The 22,515-nt window shown below is 40.1% G+C and overlaps 1 protein-coding gene and 1 long non-coding RNA gene across 2 annotated transcripts in view; both read left to right on the top strand.

Moving 5' to 3' along the window:
* LOC116086874 overlaps window positions 1-17,401 on the top strand; it is a 109,915-nt gene extending 92,514 nt beyond the window's left edge. Inside the window, exon 3 of the long non-coding RNA XR_004117172.1 lies at window positions 17,364-17,401. This is a non-coding gene — a long non-coding RNA (uncharacterized LOC116086874). The remainder of the gene's footprint in view (window positions 1-17,363) is intronic.
* A 4,523-nt stretch (window positions 17,402-21,924) lies between these two features.
* Chst9 (carbohydrate sulfotransferase 9) overlaps window positions 21,925-22,515 on the top strand; it is a 28,551-nt gene continuing 27,960 nt past the window's right edge. The window contains exon 1 of the mRNA XM_031365042.1: window positions 21,925-21,991. Within this exon, the coding sequence (XP_031220902.1) occupies window positions 21,959-21,991 (33 nt within the window). The 5' untranslated portion in view covers window positions 21,925-21,958. The remainder of the gene's footprint in view (window positions 21,992-22,515) is intronic.

The following is a 22,515-nucleotide window of genomic DNA, read 5'->3' as shown; positions in this document are numbered from 1 at the left end:
GTATGTTTTTTTTTAAAGATGTATTTATTATTTATATGAGTACACTGTAGCTGTCTTCAGACACACCAAAAGAGGCCATCAGATTCCATTACAGATGGCTGTGAGCCACCATGTGGTTGCTGAGAATTGAACTCAAGACCTCTGGAAGAGCAGTCACTGCTCTTAACCACTGAGCCATCTCTTCAGCCCCTGGGATGATAGTTTTTAATTCCACCCTTTTGCCTAAGAATTTCATGAATTCATTGTTTTTAATGGCTGAGTAGTATTCCATTGTGTAGTTGTACCACATTTTCTGTATACATTCCTCTGTTGAGGGACATCTGGGTTCTTTCCAGCTTCTGGCTGTTATAAATAAGGCTTTTATAAACATGGTGGAGCATGTGTCCTTATTACATGTTGGAGTATCTTCTGGGTATATGCCCAGGAGTGGTATAGCTGGGTCCTCAGGTAGTACTACGTCCAATTTTCTGAGGATTCCAAGAGTGGTTATACCAGCTTGAAATCCCACCAGCAATGGAGGAGTATTCCTCTTTCTTCACATCCTCACCATCATCTGCTGTCACCTGAGATTTTGATCTTAGCCATTCTGACTGCTATGAGATAGAATCTCAGGGTTGTTTTGATTTTCATTTCCCTGACAACTAAGGCTGTTGAACATTTCTTTAGGTGCTTCTTAGCCATTCTGTACTCCTCTATTGAGAATTCTTTGCTTAGCTCTGTACCACATTTTTAATAGGGTTATTTGGTTCTCTGGAGTCTAACTTCTAAAGTTCTTTTATTTATTGGATATTAACCCTCTATCAGATGTAAGGTTGATAAAGATCTTTTCAGAATTTTTTGGTTGCTGTTTTGTCCTATTGACAGTGTTCTTTGCCTTACAAAAGCTTTGTAATTTTATGAAGTCCTATTTGTCAATTCTTGATCTTAGAGCATAAACTATTGGTGTTCTGTTCAGGAAATTTTCCCCTGTCCCTATGTTCTCGGGGCTCTTCCCTGCTTTCTTTTCTATTAGTTTGAGTGTATCTGGTTTTATGTGGAGGTTCTTGATCCACTTGGACTTTGTACAAGGAGATAAGAATGGATCAATTTGCATTTTTCTTTATGCTAACTGCCAATTGAACCAGCCCCATTTGTTGAAAATGTTGTCTTTTTTCCACTGGATGGTTTTAGCTCCTTTGTCAAAGATCAAGTGACTTTAGTTGCATAGGTTCATTTCTGGGTCTTCAATTCTATTCCATTGATCTACCTGCCTGTAACTGTACCAGTACTATGCAGTTTTACTCCCTATTGCTCTGTAGTACAGCTTGGATCCAGGATGCTAATTTCCCCAGTAATTCTTTTATTGTTGAGAATAGTTTTCGCTATCCTGGGTTTTTTGTTATTCCAGATGAATTTGAGAATTGTTTTTTCTAACTCTATGAAGAATTGAGTTGGAATTTGTTGGGGATTGCATTGAATTTGTTTATTTCTTTTGGCAAGATGCTCATTTTTACTATATTAGTCCTGCCAATCCACGAGCATGGGAGATCTTTCCATCTTCTGAGGTCTTCTTTGATTTCTTTCTTCAGAGACTTGAAGTTCTTGTCATACAGCTCTTTTACTTGTTTCATTAGAGTGACACCACTATACTTTATATTGTTTGTGACTATTGTGAAGGGTGTCATTTCCCTAATTATTTTCTCAGCCTGTTTTTCCTTTGAGTACAGGAAGGCTACTGATTTCTCTTCATTAATTTTATATTCGGCCACTTTGCTCAAGTTGTCTATCAGCTGTAGGAGTTCTCTGGTAGAATTTTTGGGGTCATTTGAGTATACTATCTTATCATCTGAAAATAGTAATAGTTTGACATCTTCCTTTCCAGTTTGTATCCCCTTGACCTCTGTTTGTTTTCTAATTTCTCTAGCTAGAACTTCAAGTACTATATTGACGAGATTGGAAGAGAGAGGGGCAGACTTGTCTAGTGCCAGATTTTAGTGGGATTGTTTCAGGTTTTCTCCATTTAGTTTGATGTTGGCTACTAGCTTGTTGTATATTGCTTTTACTATGTTTAGGTATGGGCCTTGAATTCCTAATCATTCTAAGACTTTTACATGAAGGGATGTTGAATTTTATCAAATGCTTTTTCAGCATCTAATGAAATGATCGTGTATTTTTTTCTTTGAGTTTGTTTATGTAGCGGATTCTATTGATGGATTTCTGAATATTGAAACATATCCACATCCCTGGAATTAAGCCTACTTGATTATGGTGAATGATCTTTTTGATGTGTTCTTGGATTCAGTTGGCAAGTATTTTATTGAGTATTTTTGCATTGATATTCATAGGGGAAATTGGTCTGAAGTTCTCTTTCTTTGTTGAGTCTTTGTGTGGTTTTGGTATCAGCATAATTTGGGCTTCATAGAATGAATTTGGCAGTGTTCCTTCTGTTTCTATGTTGTGAAATAGTTTGAAGAGTATTGGTATTAGATCTTCTTTGAAGGTCTGATAGAATTCTACACTAAAACCATCTGATCCTGGATTTGTTTTTGGTTGGGAGACTTTTAATGACTGCTTCTATTTGTTTAGGGGTTATGGGACTGTTTAGGTGGTTTATCTGATCCTGATTTAACTTTGGTACTTGGTATCTGTTTAGAAATTTGTCCATTTCATACAGATTATCCAGTTGAGTTGAGTACAGGCTTTTGTAGTAAGATCTGATGACTTTTTGAATTTCCTCAGTTTCTATTATATCTCCCTTTTCATTTCTGATTTTGTTAATTTAGATACTGTCTCTGGGACCTCTGGTTAGTCTGGCTATGGGTTTAATCTATCTTGTTGATTTCTCAAAGAACAAGCTCCTGGATTTGTTGATTTTTTTGTATAGTTTGTTGTTGTTGTTGTTGTTGTTGTTGTTGTTGTTTCTACTTGGTTAATTTAGCCCTGAGTTGATTATTTTGTGCTTTCTACTCTTCTTGGGTGTATTTGCTTCTTTTTGTTCTAGAGCTTTCAGATGTGCTGTCAAACTGCTAATGTATGCTCTCTCCAGTTTCTTTTGGGAGGCACTCAAAGCTATGAGTTTTCCTCTTAACTCTGCTTTCATTGTGTTCCATAAGTTTGGGTATGTTGTACCTTCACTTTCATTAAATTCTAAAAAGTCTTTAATTTCTTTCTTTATTTCTTCCTTGACCATGTTATCGTTGAGTAGAGCATTATTCAGATTCCATGTGTATGTGGGCTTTCTGTTGTTTTTGTTCTATTGAAGACCAATCTTAATCTATAGTGATCTGATAGGAGGCATGGGATTATTTTAGTCTTCTTATATCTGTTGAGATTTGATTTGTGACCAATTCTGTGATCAGTTTTGGAGAAGGTACCATGGGTGCTGAGAAGAGGTATATTCTTTTGATTTAGGATGAAATGTTCAATAGGTATCTGTTAAATCCATTTGGTCCACAACTTCTGTTAGCTTCACTGTGTCTCTGTTTGTGTTTCCCTGATCTTTTCATTGATTAGAGTTGGATGTTGAAGTCCTCCACAATTATTGTGTGAGGTATAATTGTGCTTCTAGCTATAGTAAAGTTTCTTTTATGAATGTGGTTGCCCTTGTATTTGGAGCAAGGTTGTTCAGAATTGAGAGTTCTTCTTTGTAGATTTTACTTTGATGAGTATGAAGTGTCCTTCCTTATCTTTTTTGATGACTTTTGGTTGAAAGTCAATTTTATCTGATATTAAAATGTCTACTCCCGCTTGATTCTTAGGACTGTTTGCTTGGAAAATTGTTTTCCAACTCTTTACTCTGAGGTAATGTTTATCTTTGCCACTGAGGTGGGCTCCTTGTATGCAGCAAAAGGCTGGGTCCTGTTTACATATCCAGTCTGTAAGTCTATTTCTTTTTATTTGGGAATTGAGTCCATTGATATTAAGAGATATTAAGGAACAGTGATTGTTTGCTCCCTATTATTTTTGATGTTATTTTTATTTTTGTGTGGTTATCTTCTTTTGAGTTTGTTGAAATAAGGTTGTTTTCTTGCTTTTTCTAGGGTGTAGTTTCCCTCCTTTTTTTGGCCTTTTTCATCTATTATCCTTTCTAGGGCTGGATTTGTGGAAAGATATTATGTAAGTTTGGTTTTGTCATGGAATATTATGGAATATCTTCTCCATCTGTGGTAATTAAGAGTTTTGCTGGGTATAGTAATCTGGGCTGGCATTTGTGTTCTCTTAGGATCTGTATCAGATCTGCCCTGGATCTCCTAGCTTTCGTAGTCTCTGACAAGAAATCTGGTATAATTCTGATAAGTCTGCCTTTATATGTTACTTGATATTTTTCTCTTACTGCTTTTAATATTCTTTCTTTGTTTTGTGCATTTGTTGTTTTGATTATTATGTGATGGGAGGAATTCTTTTCTGGTCCAATCAATTTAGAGTCCTATAGGCTTCTTGTATGTTCATGGGCATCTCTTTCTTTGGGTTAAGGGAAGTTTTCTTCTCTAATTTTGTTGAAGATATTTACTGGCCCTTTAAGTTGGGAATCTTCACTCTCTTCTATATCTATTATCCTTAGGTTTGGTCTTCCCATTGTGTCCTGGATTTCCTGGATGTTTTGGGGTAGGAGCTTTTTGCATTTTGCATTCTCTTTGACTCTTGTATCAATGTTTTCTATGGTATCTTCTGTCCCTGAGATTCTCTCTTCTTTCTCTTGTATTCTGTTGGTGATGCTTGCATCTATGACTCCTGATCTCTTTGCCAGGTTTTCTATCTCCAGGGTTGTCTCCTTTTGTGATTTCTTTATTGTTTCTATTTCCATTTTTAGATCTTGGATGGTTTTGTTCAGTTCCTTCACCTGTTTGGTTGTGTTTTCCTACAATTGTTTAAGGGATTTTTGTCTTTCCTCTTTAAGGTCTTCTACCTGTTTATCTGTGTTCTCTTGTATTTCTTTAAGGGAGTTATTTATGTCCTTTCTAAATTCCTCTGTCATCATCATGAGATATGATATTAAATCAGAGTCTTGCTTTTCTGGTGTGTTGGGGTAACCAGGGTTCACTGTGGAGGGAGAACTGGACTCTAATGATGCCATGTTGCTTATGTCCTTGCACTTGCCTTTTGCCATCTCGTTATCTCTGATGTAAGCTGGTTTTGCTGTCTCTGACTGGCTTTTTCATCCTGCAAGCCTATGTGTCAGCCCTCCTGGGAGACCGGTTCTCTCTAGGAGGAATTTAGGTATGGAGAGCTGTGGTACAGGATTAGCTCTGGGGTAAAGACAGAGACCAGAAGGATCCTGTCCCCTTCTGATCCTAGGTTCCTGTGTCCTGCTGGCTCTGTGAGAGTCTAACTTGGGCCAGGAATTTGAAGTGAAGTGTTGGTCATATCTGTGCTTGCAGGTGTGTAGACAATCCTGGGAGACCAGCTCTCTCCTGGCTGTATTTGTGTATGTAGCTCTGTGGCACAGGATCAGTTTTGGGCACAGATGGAAACCAGAAGGCTCCTGTCCCAGGCCCCCTTTGGTTCCTGTGTCCTTAGGATTCCAGGAGGGTTCCTCTGAGCAGCAGTGGTGGTCCTTCTTGCACTCACAGGCCTGTTCACACTCCTAGGAGGCTCTCTCCCTCCAAGCACTATTTGGTTATGGAGCCCTGTGGCAGAGGATCTCCACCTGTTCCATTCTTACTAAAGACTATTCTTCATGCTTGATCTCAATGAACCCCAGAACTATCATAACATCTCCACCCTCATTTAAATCCAGACAGCTGCTCCCTGGAGAATCAGATTCATATGTCCATCTGCCTAGCCAGTATTTCTATCTTTGGAGGTCATGCAGATACTGGACTCAGGCTTAAAGTAGAATGAATTATGTTGCCCTCTGCTCCTCAAATGACACGTTGGTCACCCAAACACTGGATACACTTCCCAACCTTCTAGTTGTTCTTATTTCTCTCGTTTACTTTTTCACTAAGCCAGGTTTGTCACCTGCATGTATCTGAAATGGGTACTCCCCAACACACACACACACACACACACACACACACACACACACACACACACACACAATTCGAAATGCTTCCTTCTCAGTTCTTCTGACATCATCTTACCACAGTTATTTCAGTGAGACTTTTAAAGATGTAGAAATATTATTTAAAATACTATACTGTTTAAAATCACTGCTGAATGTCTGAAAACTGGTCTAGATTTCATAGCGTCAAATGAGCATAAAAGAAGTTTAAGTAGTATTAAACATAAAAAGTAGTGTTCACTATTTCTGAACCAAGCCTTCTCTAGGGTTGGTATTTACAGAGATAGCAACTATAACTGTTTATTTGAACCAAGAACCAGCATCAGGCTGGCATAAATAGCTTTTGGTATAGGAAATATTTCCTGTCAGCAAAAAAAGGAAAAGTCAATGTAAATAATGAGTTTAATCAAATCATAGGAGAGAGACTTTCTAGTTGTGTGAGATTGTGATTGGTGGTTCAAACATCCAAAACATTATTGACCCAAACTTAGTTAAGAGAGGAAGAGGGATTAGAGCCAGACAGTGAGAGAGGATAAATTACCACCTCCCCTTTAACTCTGTGTTTAAATGTAGAATTATAGTGATATATACACTAGTATTCTAGAGAATTAGTATATTTTTACCCACACCCATAAAACAGGCTTATATTTTCTGTTCATGTAAAGAGGGGGAAAAGAATGGAAGATTTTAAAATGGGAAATCATATAAAACCTCTGACAAATCATTCGTAAATTGGTGAGAACACTTGGAAATGTAATTTAGTTGGTATAGCACTTACCTGGCATGCATGTAACCCTAGGTTTAATACCAGTGCTGCATCAACTGGATAAGTTGCTACACACCTATACTCTGTGAGCTCAAGGTGGAAGAGGCAGAGTCAGAAATGTAAGATCATTCTCTGTTTTCCCAGGTAATTTGAACCCAGTCTGGACTAGGCCACCTGCAGAATTAGGACGCATGCCTATATTTGTATTCCTTACTAAAAGTAGAATTCCAAATACTTTGTTTCATATTTGACAAGCTAAAGTTCTGGACTATTTGTAAACTATTTAAATTTGAGGAATTTCCCGCAACTTACATAAAAGGTAAATATTACTTTAATTTTTTCCATACCCCCTGTCAATCCAGAACAGTATGCGTCATTGGTACCTTCTAGTTTATTGCCATGCTCTTTTATTTATTTGTTTGTTTTTGTTTTTTGAGTCAAGGTTTCTCTGTATAGCCCTGGCTGTCCTAGAAATCATTCTGTAGACCAGGCTAGCCTCAAACTCAGAAATCCACCTGCCTCTGCCTCCCAAGTGCTGGGATTAAAGGCGTGCGCCACCACTGCCTGGCTATTGCCATGCTATTTAACCACACTTGAATAACACATTGTGTGATACTTATATGCAGTCTACCTATTATCCTTTGCTTGCATAGTCTACAGTCTGAGGGAAGGTGGTCTAGGCTGACTCACTGTATGCCAGGTTCTGAGTTAAGTCCTCTACCTCTTTGAGCTTGCAGGCTGAATGAAAACAACTGTACAGCTATGTGCATCAGCCTTAGTTCAGAGAGGCGAGAGCTCAGAGTGGTTGTGTCCTGCCTGGTGACCCCCCAGTTCTGGATCATTACTGAAATCCTTGTTGTGCAGTCAGCTCCTCCCAGAGCTAGACTAGCATCCTGAAATGCATACCAAACTTTAACTGTCATTAATAATGACAATTATTATGATCCAATTATGACCCAATAATGATCCAATAGTGATCCAAAATTATGACCCAATAATGATCCCTTATGTAAAAATGTGCATGCACATGGGGCCATATGCTCACAACTCCAGTTCTAATAGTACTTCTCACTTTGTTTTTAAATCTTCCCTAGTATATCACAGTACTCTGGCCAAGCAGAACCCTCCCTTTGCTATTGCACACTCAGTCAATGGCTTAGGGTCGGGGAGAACATGTTTTTAGTTTTGAGGACTGTGTGTGTGTGTGTGTGTGTGTGTGTGTGTGTGTGTAGATGTGGAGGCCAGAGGTTGACTTCATTGTTATTTCTCATTTATTCTCCATCGTTATATTTTGATTCAGCCAGGACAGCTGGCCAATGAACTTCACAGATTCACCTTTCCAGCCCTTCCAATCCCCAGCACCTGAGTTACAGATGCACTGTCTTCCTTATCCAGCTGCTTATGGGGGTTCTGGGGATCCAAATTCAGGTCCTCATGCTTGCCAGGTAGTTTCTTTCCAGATTGAGCCATTCCCCCAGCCCCTGGCATGTGATTTTGCGCTTGCTTTTCCTCCTGAGTCCGGCTTTGTTCTCATCAGCTTCTGTTCACCCATTCCCAGTTCAGACAGAGTCTTCCATAAAACCTCCCCTGATTTCCCATCCTGTCATATTTGTGCCAACCATATCCAAATTTTCACTGTCTTTCTCAGAATCAAAGACTTTAAGCAGTGAAGACTACATGCAGTGATTAAAACACTCGCTATGTGCAAAGACAAAGAAAGCAGCCAGGATGGTGAGATAAGCTGCCACATAGCTCACAGACTGAAAGTGGCAGTGGGGACCAGAGGCGTCTGAAAGTGACCCATCACAGAGCGGCAACATCAGGAGTTAGGTGCATTTTTGCCTCTGACTAAATAAGCAATTTACTATAAATATCTGACAGCTCTGTGATTGGGTGTTATTTGTGTGTGCGAGAGAGAGGTCATTGTTCCCACTACTTTAGGGCTGCATCTCCTGAGCAGCTAACCTGCTAACTTGTCTAGAGTAGACAGCTTCTAAAATATTACCACAGGAGCAAATAGATGAGTTTTAATAAAGACAAAAGATCTCTATTTGGGGAGAAATATGCAGCGGTTGGCTTTAAAACTAAGGCAAGTGAGAATTTATCTAGACTCCTCACTATATAAGCAATATTGTTCTCTCATTAAGTTCATATGAATTTAAGAATTGAATTGAGTGTGTCAGATAGGTTGATGGACTAGGGGACGAAAGCAGCCAGGGTTTGTGCATATCTTCTTCATCCACACGCTTTTCTGAGGCGTTAGCCTTTTACCTCACACTGTAATTGTTTTTACTGTTATTGAGCCGTCCCTCAAGCCATCTCACAAGGTTTTTTTTTTTTTTTCAGATAGAGTAAGTAATAAATAATTAACTACTTAATTTTTTTACCTTATGACTATTAAGTGTACCTGAGTGCTTTTCTGCCTTTGCTTCCACGGGCATGTGCATACACACACCTACAGTACACCCGTAAGTCACAACCTGACCTGTACCACGGCTCTCTTCTGAAAGCGGATAAACGGTAGCTGCAGAGGGAAATTCCGTGTGATCTTGGTGAGATCTTGGTTCATTGCTATGACAATGATAATTGGTATTGCTCTCATCCTGCTCTTGAAGGCTCAGATCTTGCACCTAGCTCTTTCTGCAGTAGAATAAGAGATCAAGCTACTAGCTTTAAATGGTACCTAAAATTCTCTGTTTCTGGATAGTTCCCAGTGGAGGGGGTGGTAGAAAAAACAATTGATATCTCTCTCGGGGATAAAAGCAGCAAGATAAACATGTCAGTGCTATATGTATTAGTACAAGGTCTTCTCTGCCATTTGTCACAGAAATAGACTGACTTCAAACAACAGTTTACATCAAATTCAGTCTCTAGACAAAGAAACTGAGGCTTGACAGAGAGTGAGGAATCTGCTTGGGGAGGCAGCATCCCGAGCGCCGGTAATTCACTTAGCCCCTGGGCTCCTGCACCCCTCATCCGTTTTCCTCTTGGTGTTTCAGGGCACTGTTGCTTCAGTTTGCACAGACTTGGTTGGAGGTAGGCACCATAGGTTTGATTGATACAGCAATTTGCATCTCAAGGCGGCACTCGATAAATACAGTGCCATGAAAGGCTACTCTCTCACCAGCCAATTTCCCCCTCTGGGCTGACTTTAGAAGCTCATTGATGTCACTTCCTTCCTCAGTCAGCAAGTGAATTTTCTTTAATTCTCAAGACCAGCTGTCCATGCTGTCAACAGAAAGTTATTAAAATTCCTTTAAAGTGAATAAAAATAGCCTAAAAGCAAATGTACTTGGAAACAGGAAAGAATCAGTATGCAAAGTCCACAAACCTCTGAGCGAAATAATGTTGATCCAACCAGAGATTTCAAGCACTGTATATTCAAGACGCTAGAAAAAATAATTAAAGGATGCTGAACCACCCACTCCTTAATCTTTTATTAGTGGAGGTCCACACAGTTATAATTTGTCCCCTTAAATTCCATTTCTCTTTTTCAAATATGATTTGAATAAATTGGGAGATGATTTGGACATCCCTTTAAGTGGGATTTCCTTCCTGTGTTATTCCATGGGTCAAAGAACATTTAAACATCCACCAGGCTGAGAAGATCCAGAGGAGGAGAAAATATCGCCAGCAGCTGACAGAACCACTGGAGCCATGACATCATAACACGATTATGCTTTTAACTTAGTAGGATGTCAACAGCTCAAAGAGAGAGAGATCATTCATTTCTTATACAATGAGCCACAATAATTGAGCTGGAGAGGTGGTTCCATTGGGAAAATGTTTGCCACAGAAGCATGAGAACCCGAGTTCAATCCCCAGAAACCATGTGAAAAATCACAGCACAGTGGCATGCTGTTACAATACTAGTGCTGGGAAGTGGAGACCAACAAATTCTGGGCTCATTGACAACTAACTTAGCTAAATTAGAGAGGTCCAGGAAAAATGAAAGACCGTGTCTCAAACAAACAAGGTAGGGGTTCCTGAAATACACACCCAATGTATAATATTGACCTCTACATGAACACACACACACACACACACACACACACACACACACACGCACGCACGCACGCACGCACGCACGCACGCACGCACACACCATGGGTAAAAATTAATTTACTTTAATAGTTGTAACTCTCAGGGATGAGCTACCTGGCTGCTGAGTATCCTTGGTGGTCACTGCATGCCTGTCCTGTTATTTCCCCTTCCCAATAGGTCTTAGCCTCCATCTCTCAGGAGTTGGACTCCAACCTTGTTGCCTGAGTAGTGTATTACCAACTAGCCAAGAACCTCCCAAGCACGGGTGTGTTCCCAGCCACACATATGTTCACTGTCACCCACCTCTTTCTTGTTTGAACAGATTCCCAGAATACTAGACTCACTCCATTTTTTTCGTGTGAAAAAAATTATACGGAGTATTAGCACCAGCCCAGGCTTGTGTTTTAGGTTCCTGCCTTGATGTATCTGACAGGTTTCAGCCATTACCAGCTAAGGCTTTCTACCTACATATACCACATATACTATATAGTGCACATGTGTCCTTCCACTATGAAATGTTAATAAATTGCAGTATAGTCTAGGAAAATGATAAAAATTTGAATAAATTCAAAACATAAATTATATATTAGCTAACCTTTAGGGAAAATAAAAACATATCCTATGTCATCTAGAATTAGCTCTCTATCTTTGGTTTCAGTTGCCAGAACTTGGAAAGTGCAATACAAAACTGTCATCCAAAAGATACTAGATAAAATAGGGTTGTTAAAAGGAACTTCTGCTTTCGATTGGTTTTCTAAGACAGTTTCCACTGTCTTGCCCTAGGTTTATGTGTCCCAGGTTGACTTCCTTTTCAACCTCTGAAGTTCCAGGATCAAAGTTTGTGTCATCATGTCCAGCTTACAAAACGATAATGATCCTTGTCAATGAATGTTTAAATGCTTATGGATACTGTGACAAACTACCTGACAGAGGCAACTCAAGAAAGAAACAGTTAATGTGACTCACAGTTTGAGGGGGCACAGTCTATCATGGTGGGGAAGACATACGAAGAAGAAAGAGACACAGCTGGTCACATGGAGCTAATAGTCAGGAAATACAAATAAATACCAATGTTCAGTATTCATTCTGTGTGTGTCTTTCTGTCTTTGTCTCTCTGTGTGTGTCTCTGTCTTAGTCTCTGTCCCTCTGTCTCTCTGTATTTCTGTCTGTCTGTGTCTGTCTCTGTCTCTGTCTCTCTCTCTTTCTCTCTTTCTCTCTCTCTCTTTCTCTCCCTCATTTTATCTGAGATACTAACACATGGTTAATTGCCACCCACATTCAGAGAGTCTTCCCTTCTCAATTAAATCTTTCTGGAAAAATTCTCACAGACACATCCAGAGTTATGAATCCTAGGTGAGTCTAAACCAAGTTAACCATGAATATTAAACATCACAACAACCCTATGGTTATTCTGACACTCAAAGAAATCATAACCTTTCTCTGCTATCTTAATACTAAGTTCATGACCATCATTTGCAAAATCTGCTCCATCTACCTTCAAAAGTCCCCATATTAATAGTTTCAACAAAGTCTAAAGTTTTTTTTTTCCTGAGGATTAAATTGATCTACTAGCTGTAAGACCATTTTTAGATCAAAAAAAAAAAATAAAAGGGACCGAAGCACCCACGCTTTGGTCTTCCTTCTTCTTGAACGTCATGTGGTCTGTGAATTGTATCTTGGGTATTCCAAGCTTTTGGGCTAATATCCACTTATCACTGAGTGCATACCATGTGTGTTCTTTCATGATTGAATTACCTCACTCAGGATGATATTTTCTAGTTCTATCTATTTGCCTAAAAATTTCATGAATTCATTTTTTTTAATAGCTGAGTAGTACTCCATTGTGTAAATGTATTATATTTTCCGTATCCATACCTCTATTGAGGGACATCTGGGTTCTTTTGAGCTTCTGGCTATTATAAATAAGGCTGCTATGAACATAGTGGAGCATGTGTCCTTATTATATGTTGGAGCATCTTCTGGGTATATGCTCAGGAGTGGTATAGCTAAGTCTTCAGGTAGTTCTTAGAAGGGGGAACAAAATACCCATGGGAGGAGATACAGAGACAAAATGTGGAGCAGAGACTGAAGGAAAGGCCACCCAGAGACTGCCCCACCTGGGAATCCATCCCATATACAGTTACCAAACCCAGACACTATTATAGATGTCAACAAGTGCTTGCTGACAGGAGCCTGATATAGCTGTCTCCTGAGAGGCTTTGCCAGTGCCTGACAAATACAGAGGTGGATTCTCTCAGCCAACTATTGAACTGATCACTGGGTCCCTAATGGAGGAGGTAGAGAAAGAACCCAAGGAGCTGAAGGAGTTTGCAGCCCCATAGGAGGAACAACAATATGAACCAGCCAGTACTCCCAGAGATCCCAGGGACTAAACCACCAACCACACATTGGAGGGAACCATGGCTCCAGCCACATATGTTACAGAGGATAACTTTGTCAGGCATCAATGGGAGAAGAGGCCCTTGGTCCTGTGAAAGCTTGATGCCCCAGTGTAGGGGAATGCCAGGACAGGGAAGCATGGGAGTGGGTGGGTTGGTGAGCTGGAGGAGGGGGAGGGGGCAGGGGTTTTTCAGAAGGGAAACAAGGAAAGGGGATAACATTTGAAATGTAAATAAAGAAAATATCTAATAAAAAATTTTTAAAAATCTTATAAAGTTTCAACACCCAATGGCTCATAATAAACATTCCTATTCCAAAAGGGAAGAAGGAGACATCACAAGAATGGGTCAGGCTAAAACAAGACAAAAGCCCAGCAGAGGAAACACCGAATCTTGCAGCCTCTTGCTGGACATTTAAGGCTCTCAGTAGTATCATTTGTGCATTGGTCAGTGTTTCTCAGCATGGTACTTTCCATTTGTCTTGTCATGTACTCAAATGCTTCGGATTGTAGAGCTTTCCAGGTCAGGAAACTTCAACCTGTATCCGAAGTCTGTTCTATTCTGTCACAGCCATGACCTTACTGGGCACATCTGTGTCTCTCCCGGGACAGTAGCTTTAGCCTTTACTCTGTCTGCCTGCCTCCATTGGGATTCACTAAGCTCCTGAGGCTATCTCATGGTCCTCACACCATTTGCTCCATGCCCACTTCTTCACTCTCAGCCTACTACTCGCTCATCAGCTCCCAGCAACCTGGATTTCATGTCCATAACCTGTGCATTCTGGCCCTTGGTTCTTTTCCACACCATAGCCATTACAGATTTTCAGGGCTAATTCTTCTATCTCTTGGTTCTTCTTTGCTCATTCCATCTCTCCTTGTGATATTTTAATCTCAGTCTATTGTTTTTAGTTACACTACCACAACTTGCAATTTTATGGGATTTTTTTCTTGCTTACTCTCTGTTCTATAATATAAATTACTTAAGGTCAAGAATTAGATCAATATCACTTATTTTTCTGTCCCCCAAACTGAGACCACTGCTGACACATTCTATGTATTTGAACTATTTTTGTGGAGTGATAGTCCATGTTTTTGAGTGGAGAACCTCCAACATGCTGAAAGTAAGTTGTTTCTGATTCTTGCTCTAATGAAGTGAAGAGAAAGGTTTATGGGTCAAAACATTAATAGATGGCCCATACTCCATCCTACAATTCATTTCTGACAAATACTGGACCCTGCCAAATGCTTTGCTATAGCAGTCCCTTTTATATTAGTTGCCAGGGTGGGGCTAATCATGGTTATTGGACCTCAACTATAAGATCTTTCATTATACCTATAAATATATTTCATAACTCAAAGTAAACCAAAAGTGCATTGCACTTCTAGCCCCAAGTATTTCAGCAAAGAATCATAGACACTATCCCTACAATCCAAGGACTTCTGTGCTTCCCTCTACCTCATACTGTCACTGGCTCCCTTTTGCTATTTCCTCACCTCTGTGTCTTTTCATCAGTAATGGAGCAGCTTGGGGCTCTTTTTCAGGGTAGACAGGGCACTAGTTCACTGAACCAAAAACATCATCATGTTGGTCCTGTTTCTCAAATGCTGGAATCATCAGGGGATTGATCATGTGATACCTAATATCATCAGCTAGATGCTACCAATTTTCTCTATACATACAGATTAATAATTGCACATTTGTACACCAGGAAAGAAGAATTGATTTATTGCCTTTGTTTGCATGGAAACTTTCAAGGCAATTCATATCTCCAGAAAGGATCATGGTAAACGTAGATTACAATATACAAGTAGATGTGTACACAGATGAGGAAGAGATGAAGCCAAGTTCTTTGGAAGCAGGAAGCAAGATGATTAACATCTACTATCTTGATCACAGTCCTCAGAGCTCAGTCCTCATATATGACTTGAGGAAGTTGATCCAGTGGTATCCATTAAATAAGTGAGTAAGGAACACCAGATAGGATCCTTTCTGGTCTTGATATCCTGTAGCCATGTGTTACCAATTGGCCTCAACTTCTTCCACATGCTTTGATTGACTTTCCTTTTTATCTTCTTCCCTAGTCTAAGCCCCAAAAGCTATCTCCTAGTGTTTGCACCCCTACAAAATCCACAGACTATGCTCCAGCTTCTCTCCATACTCTACAATTTATTTACCATTCCACTCTTCCTTCAAATAGCCTCTCTTTTGAAGAGCCCATATCAGCTTCGAAGTTATCAGATGCCTCAAAAATGAGACAACTGACTGAGCTTTGGAGGTCACCCAAACCTCCGTGGGTAAGGATACTTCCATCTCAACTCTTTCATCTACCCACTTTCATCACACTCTCTGACATTCTGCCTTCTCATGACTGTAGTTCCTGTAGTCAAAGTCAAGTCCTATCTCTGAACTTGGATTTATTGTCTTATACTTACAGTATTACCAAGCATTTGCTCAGTGGCACCTATTACATTAGTACTTTCATGTTGCTATAATAAAAGACCATGACCAACACAATTTAAGGAAGAAAGATGTTATTTGGGCTTATAAATTCAAAGAGCGAGTACATACTGGCAGGTAGGCGTGTGAGCAGGTGACTGGAACAGGAAGCTGAGATAGCGCATCATCAACCATAAGCATGAAGCAGATAAAGGACCTAAAAAGTGCAATGAGTCTATGAAATCTTCCTCTCAAAGCCCACCTTCATGGGTCAACTTCCTCAAGCAAAGCTAAGCTATTCTGTAACCCCGAAATAGTGCTATCAACTGGGGACCATGTGTTCAAATACATAAGCCTACAGCAGACATTTCTTATTCAAAATGCCACACCTATCCAAAAGATAAGGCTATAAAAAGTATTATTAAAATACTGTTCATTGAAAAGTTAAACATAAGGCCACTAATATTGTGGTCCTGAATTGTTGGTGATATATTTCTAAATAAGTTATAAAAGAATATATTGTTTAGTTGCAAAATAGCCATGGGAAACCTAGATGTTCTTCAAGGTTTGCAATATTTCTTGGTCCTTCTCTGTGTTTGCTGATCATGTCAGCCGTAACTCAACTGAATAAAAATATTTCTCCATGGTTCATCTCTATCATCTCAACACCAGGATAACCACAGCAGGAGGATTAAAATTTTCACATCAGCATGAGCTAAACAATAGCTATGCCATCCTGAGCTACAAACCAAGATCCTGTCACACCACCACCACCACCACCACCACTACCATCATCATCATCATTATCATCATCATCATCATCATCATCATCATCATCAATTTCGGCCATTTTACATTTTACAATTTGTCTTCCTTTCTCTTCCTCTCTTCTTCTAGACCATGACCTTTTTGATATTCTGCTGTATTTATTTTTGAATAAACAGCATTTAGGAAGTGTCTGGCATACTTGTTAGAATAATTTTTAAATTAACATACTGTACTCCACAACCTAGGACAAATGCTTTCAGTTCATTAAATTACAGAAAACAGTTGACGGGTGATGAATCTTAAGTTTTCAGGGACTGAAAGCTATTAAAAAGTGCTAGAACCTGAGAAGGTATTTCACATTTTGTGATCTGCCATCCAAAATAAACTTAAAAACTGCAAATTCTTGCAGGTCTGTACCTGGCTGCTAAAGGTCTAGAAGCCTTTTGCTCTGGCCCTATGTCAGCATTTTTCAGAGGAGCAGATTCGTAGTTGCTCTTAGATCCTCAAAGGGGCCTGTTATCTTAAACAGGTTGTAAATCACTGGTTTAAATTGTTTAGGCAGCAAAAGAATATCCCTTGAAGTTTTTTGTCAGTTAGAAGTAATTAATCAACTAATATGCAGTAGAAGGAGAAATGAGTGGTTATCCATTAACTTGCAAGAATGGGATGTGGTTAGTCAAGAAAACTAAATTAGAGAAAAGTCGGTTCCCTAAAATGTTGCTGGTAATGGGTTGGAAATGTTGCTCCAGCTTCCATTCCTGAAGTTCATGAATGGACCATGGATCTGAAGAACATGTTCAGCATTAGATGAGCGGTGTGTCCACAGCCTCCTTGAGGAGCACATTCTGCTCCATTGGTTAAAGACACTGTGCAATCAAACACAAATACTCTAGGCAGATATTCCTGCATCTTATCATCTTTCCATTCCAGAAACCTTTTGAAATGTTCTTATTCTCTTGCCTTCTAGTGCATTTCAACAAAGCCGCATGAAACCAGGAGCAACCACAAAGCCAAGCCATTCCATCCAACCCACATTGCTGGGGGCTGAGTAAAAATTATTCAGCCAAACAATGGTTTTCAACAGTCAACAATGTCAATTTGGACAAGATGAATAAACCATTCTAACTCTGGTCTTCTACCCAAAACAAACCAACAAACATGCAAAAAGTGATTTCTACTTATTGTAGCTATTCCCAGGAGATGATGTGTGGGAAGGAGAATCCACCACCCAGGAGCGCTACAGCCACAGAGTTGACTGTAGTCTACCTACTTCTCTCCATGGCCCTAAATGCATGTCAGATTAGAACAAGAGAATTTCTTGGAGCTTATTTCCTATTTCTCCTGTAACGATCCACAGTAATCACTCTATCATCATCAATACTAATAGGAGCTGAAGAGGTTCCTCCATGGGAATGAGTGCTTCCTGCTCTTCCCAATGACCTAAGTTCTGTTCCCAGCATTCACAGCAAACAGTCAGCTATAATTCCAGCTCCGGGGGATCCAACTGCCTCTTCCATCCTCTAAAGACTAATACATGCACATGTGTCACACACACGCACACACAGACACACACACACACACACACATACAAGCATGAACACATACCTTTAAAAATAATCACAACAATAATGAAATATTTTCAGGATGTACTGTAATCTCTCACTCATTATGACCCTTGACTTGGGAGCATTTTTCTCAGAACATCCAAAGTCTAAAGGTGCTCATGTTCCCTGCATAAAATGCAGTATTTGTAAAAGGCAGCATACTTCTTCCCACACACTTCAATCATGTCTGGTTTAAGTACCATGCCTAGTACTGCAAATGGTCCCTGTGGGTATATCATCTCAGGATCAGCAATAAAAACAATCTGTGAATTAGAAATCCAGATAAAGAGGCTGACCATACAATAATGTTGGTGGCTTTAAACAACAGCACAAATTTGTCAGCCCTGTGGCTCTAGAAGTTAGAAGTTCAGAGAGAACTCAGCCAACTAAGAGCAAAGTATTGAGCAGCTGCGCTTGTGGGAGGCCCTCTGGGAGGAGCCATTTCTTTCCATCCTCCAGGTAAAAGCCAATGCAGAGGCTTTCCCTCAAAGTATGTTGCCTCTTTGATAAAGCTATCTAAATATAACCTGCTAAGTCTCAGCATTGAAAAATATCATGACTGTCCAGTGGAGATTTTAAAAACAAAGAAAATCTTTTTGTGTTTTATTATCTGGCACCTCCAAGCTTGGCTCCTAGCACTGCTTGGCAACAGCTTAATCAAATATCCTCTGCCAGTACATCATTCTATTTTCTATGCTCCTTATATCTCTGCTGTGCCCTAAGTGACGCCTTGCCTGATACTCAATTGTCATACAAGTTCAAAGTAGACTTATAATTGAATGATAAAATGACTAAAGAGTTTCGCTTATATATTATGTCTTTAAAAAAAAAAAAACAGAGTGCCAGATCCTTTTTTATTACAACAGTAAAAATAATGTTCAACTTATGGGAGCCATTTCTATCCTTCTAGCATATAGGAATAGGGAATCAAATTGAAGTCACCAGGCTTGGTGACAAACACTTTCACCCAGTAAACTATTGGAACAGATGGCCCATAGTTTGGCACCTTCCTAAAAGATTGAACGTGCAACTTACATTTACATCCCGGCGTATTTGTTCCATAGAAATCCTGGAACATTCAAACCCCATATATTATGTTTACAGCAGTTTTACTCTGTGCAGCCAAATCCAGAAACCACACAATTTATAGAGTACATCCATATTGTGGCATGGTCCTCAGAAAGCAAAAGGAAGCAGTGACTGATCCACACAGCCATGAAGATGTGATGCAAAATTACAGTTGTTGAAAAGACATCAATCCCCAGGTGTTATATAGCATATGTGATATATAGCATATATGATTCAAATGTGTGGTTTTAAGATGTTCTCACTGGAGCAATCTGGATAAAGGGTACAAGGAATTTCTCTGTGTTATTTTTTGGTTTGGGTTGTGTTGGTTTTGGCTAGGTTTTGTTTTTGTTTTGAGACAGAATTTCACTCTGTAGTCCAATCTGACCTCAAGCCTGCAATTCTTCTGTCTCATCATCCCAAATCCTGGGATTAGAATCATAGTTGCATACAATATTGCTTTATCTCTATATTATCTGGCTCTGTGCTTACTTCAGTTAAGAGTTTATTTGTTAAAGGCATGCTTAATAAAGTATTAAGCATAAAACTATTTTCTTCCTGGAAATTTACTTGGTTGTTGATTCATTATTGCTGAAGGGTTTTGTTGTTGTTGTTTTGGTTTGGTTTTGGTTTTGGTTTTGGTTTTGGTTTGTTTTTTTGGTTTGGTTTGGTTTGGTTTTTTGGGTTTTTTTCGAGACAGGGTTTCTCTGTATAGCCTTGGCTGTCCTGGAACTCACTCTGTAGACCAGGTTGGCCTTGAGAAATCTGCCTGTCTCTGCCTCCCAAGTGCTGGGATTAAAGGCGTGCACCCCCACTGCCCTGAATTGCTGAAGATTTTAATGCTTGTGTGACATGCACATAACACTGGCTATGCTGGGGTGTCTTCACAACCTTGCAGTCTGATATTCTTGAATGCTTATTTCTTATGTTGATCTCCTGCCTTCTGTCCATGACTCTGAACTTTTCCTATCCTGACCAAGGTATTGCCTGAGATATTGGTTTGTATCTCAGTCTCCAGCAACACTGTAACAATGAAGGTCTTCACCATTTCCCAGACAAAGAGATGTTTTGTCTCGGGGATCCTGAGTTTTAGATCGGCTAGAGCCTCCTGAGCTCCGTGCTTGGCTTTCCAGAGGTTGTCTTGGTCTGGAACCATTGCCAGGCTCCGGTCTTTCTCCTCTTCTTTGCTCCTATGGCACAGCCGAGCACAACCGGCTAGTCCTCATCCCTTGTGAGTGTCCACTGCACTTCAGTCATCCTTGCCTAGCATGTTCTTTTCAGGTTCAGACATCATACTCTCTCCCTCTTGCCAAACCTGTACATGTCCCTATGGGGAGTCAGAGCCTTGTCCACAGAGCCAGGGTAGCTTGGGGTGATTTCCCTGAGGACCAAGGGGGATCACAAGTCCTATACTTTGTCTTGATGAGTGTGACTTCATGTAAAATTTATTTCTGCTTTCTTTTTCAGTGACTACAGGAAAAGCCCAGAAACCCATCAAGAATCAGGTACTTCCTAGCCTTCTCATAAACTATAATTCAAAGCCATTTAAATGTGAATACTGAAGCATTAGTAAATGTTTCAGACAGGCTGTGCTCATCATTAGCTATGAGCAATAGATACAGTCTTGGTGCTGAGAAACCAATGCCTCACTCATCTGTGAATGGCTGTGTACTTTCTCACATGTCTCAACCTCATCCTTTCCTCCACCACATCCTACCAAAAGTGAAGGATACACTCTGTCACTCAAGACACAGAAGTGTTCCTATGACAACATTGTGATCTCTGGAGCAAATACTCTCACAACTCAGGTGACGCTCCGGCTTTATCCCATGGGTGGTTTACATGTCACAAGTCTCTTAGAGCTTATGGATAGCTGGCAATACAGACACTAGATCATAGAGACTTTGCATGGAGAGTGTGGAACAGATAGGAAGACATCAGCCAGGTTGACCACATGGAAATTCTGAGAAGGGCAGATCGCACTGAGGAGCCTTTCTGTTCTAGTGGACCCAGGTAGCTATTTGGTTTACCTGATTGAATTAACACTTGAGAGGGCATCACCAAGAGCTATGATACCCAGCCCACTGGCCCCTTCTACAGGTCAGGTGGACTGCAGGACCTCCACAGGCTACTTGCTTAAGAGACTCAGAAAAGTCTGACATTGGCCTGGGGAAAAACACTGCTCAAATTTCACTCACAGATACAAATCTCCATGTTTTTCTTTTTCTTTCTTTTTCCTTGGAATAAATTATAACTCATGGTTGCCAAGGAGAAAGGTGGTAAGTCTGCATTTATACTAGGCAGGGCACATTTTTCTTTGTCTGTCGTTCTGCTTTTTATTGTTAATGTTTCTTTTTATTGTCTTTTTAGTTAGCATGCAAATAATGGGTTTCAGGAGACTTTGGATATGGCTCTGTTAGTAGAGTGCTTGTCAAATGAGCATGAAGCCTGCATTCTCTCTCCAACAGCACATAAATTGGATGTGGTAGGATGTGCCTGTGCTAGAGCTCTTAGAGATGGAGAGTTGTGGATAAGACTCAAAGCTCAAACTACCCTTGGGTACTGATGGACTTGGAGACCAATCAGGGACACATGGGTCACAGTAGCCTCCTCATGCGTGTTTACTATACTTTGCGTTTACCCCTCCAATTGCATTACCCTAGCTTCTCTCCCATCCTTCTGTGATCTCCCAAATAGTTTCCTCTCTGTTTTCACACAGGGTCTGCATTTGGCTGCAACATTTCCAGAAAATTCTCAAGGAAACCAAAGTCTCTTGCCATAAAAGTGCCTGCATGTCTATATTTCTGTGACAATATTCTCCTTTATCTAAGTCACTAATGACTTCAAAAATCAACTCCAACTTTAGTTCCTGTTGTCAGTTCACTCAAATATGAAGACATGGCTTTTGTCTAGTCAGTGCCAGGTACCCCTTAATTCACTAAACCTTAAACACTGAGAAGCTGATTGTCTTAATATACCCCACAACAAAGTCAATAGGCAGAAACTAGCATCTATCAGGCACATTTTTGCTTTTCTTTACATGGTAGTTGACCAGTCCCCAAGGCTGGATGCTTCCTAAGTTCAACTCTGGTGCTAACAGCCTGGAGCATTCCTGGTAAGCCAGTTATCCTCAGCCTATGTTGGCAGGCCAAAGAAACTGAGTCCCTGTGTCCGAAAAAAAAATGGCCACAGAAGCAGCCATAGGCTCGATGACCTCACTAGCAAGCTCCTTATATCTGGGCTGCTGAAGCTGGAAGGGGCCATCAGACCTCAGAGTAGGTCTTCCTGCTTCTGTTAGCATAAGGGAGCACATCCTTCACGTGTGACCAGAGATACCTCTCATCTAGATGATCCCTCACTAGTATGAGTAGAAGTTTGTCTGGTGAGTGGCTCTTGATTTTTTTTCCCAGTTGACAATCAAATCAACCACCAAAAACATCAACTATA

This window comes from Mastomys coucha, unplaced genomic scaffold (genome assembly GCF_008632895.1).
Source record: "Mastomys coucha isolate ucsf_1 unplaced genomic scaffold, UCSF_Mcou_1 pScaffold13, whole genome shotgun sequence".
Classification (NCBI taxonomy): domain Eukaryota; kingdom Metazoa; phylum Chordata; class Mammalia; order Rodentia; family Muridae; genus Mastomys; species Mastomys coucha.
The sequence above is the reverse complement of the archived record's forward strand: the minus strand, read 5'-3'. Positions and strand labels throughout refer to the sequence as shown.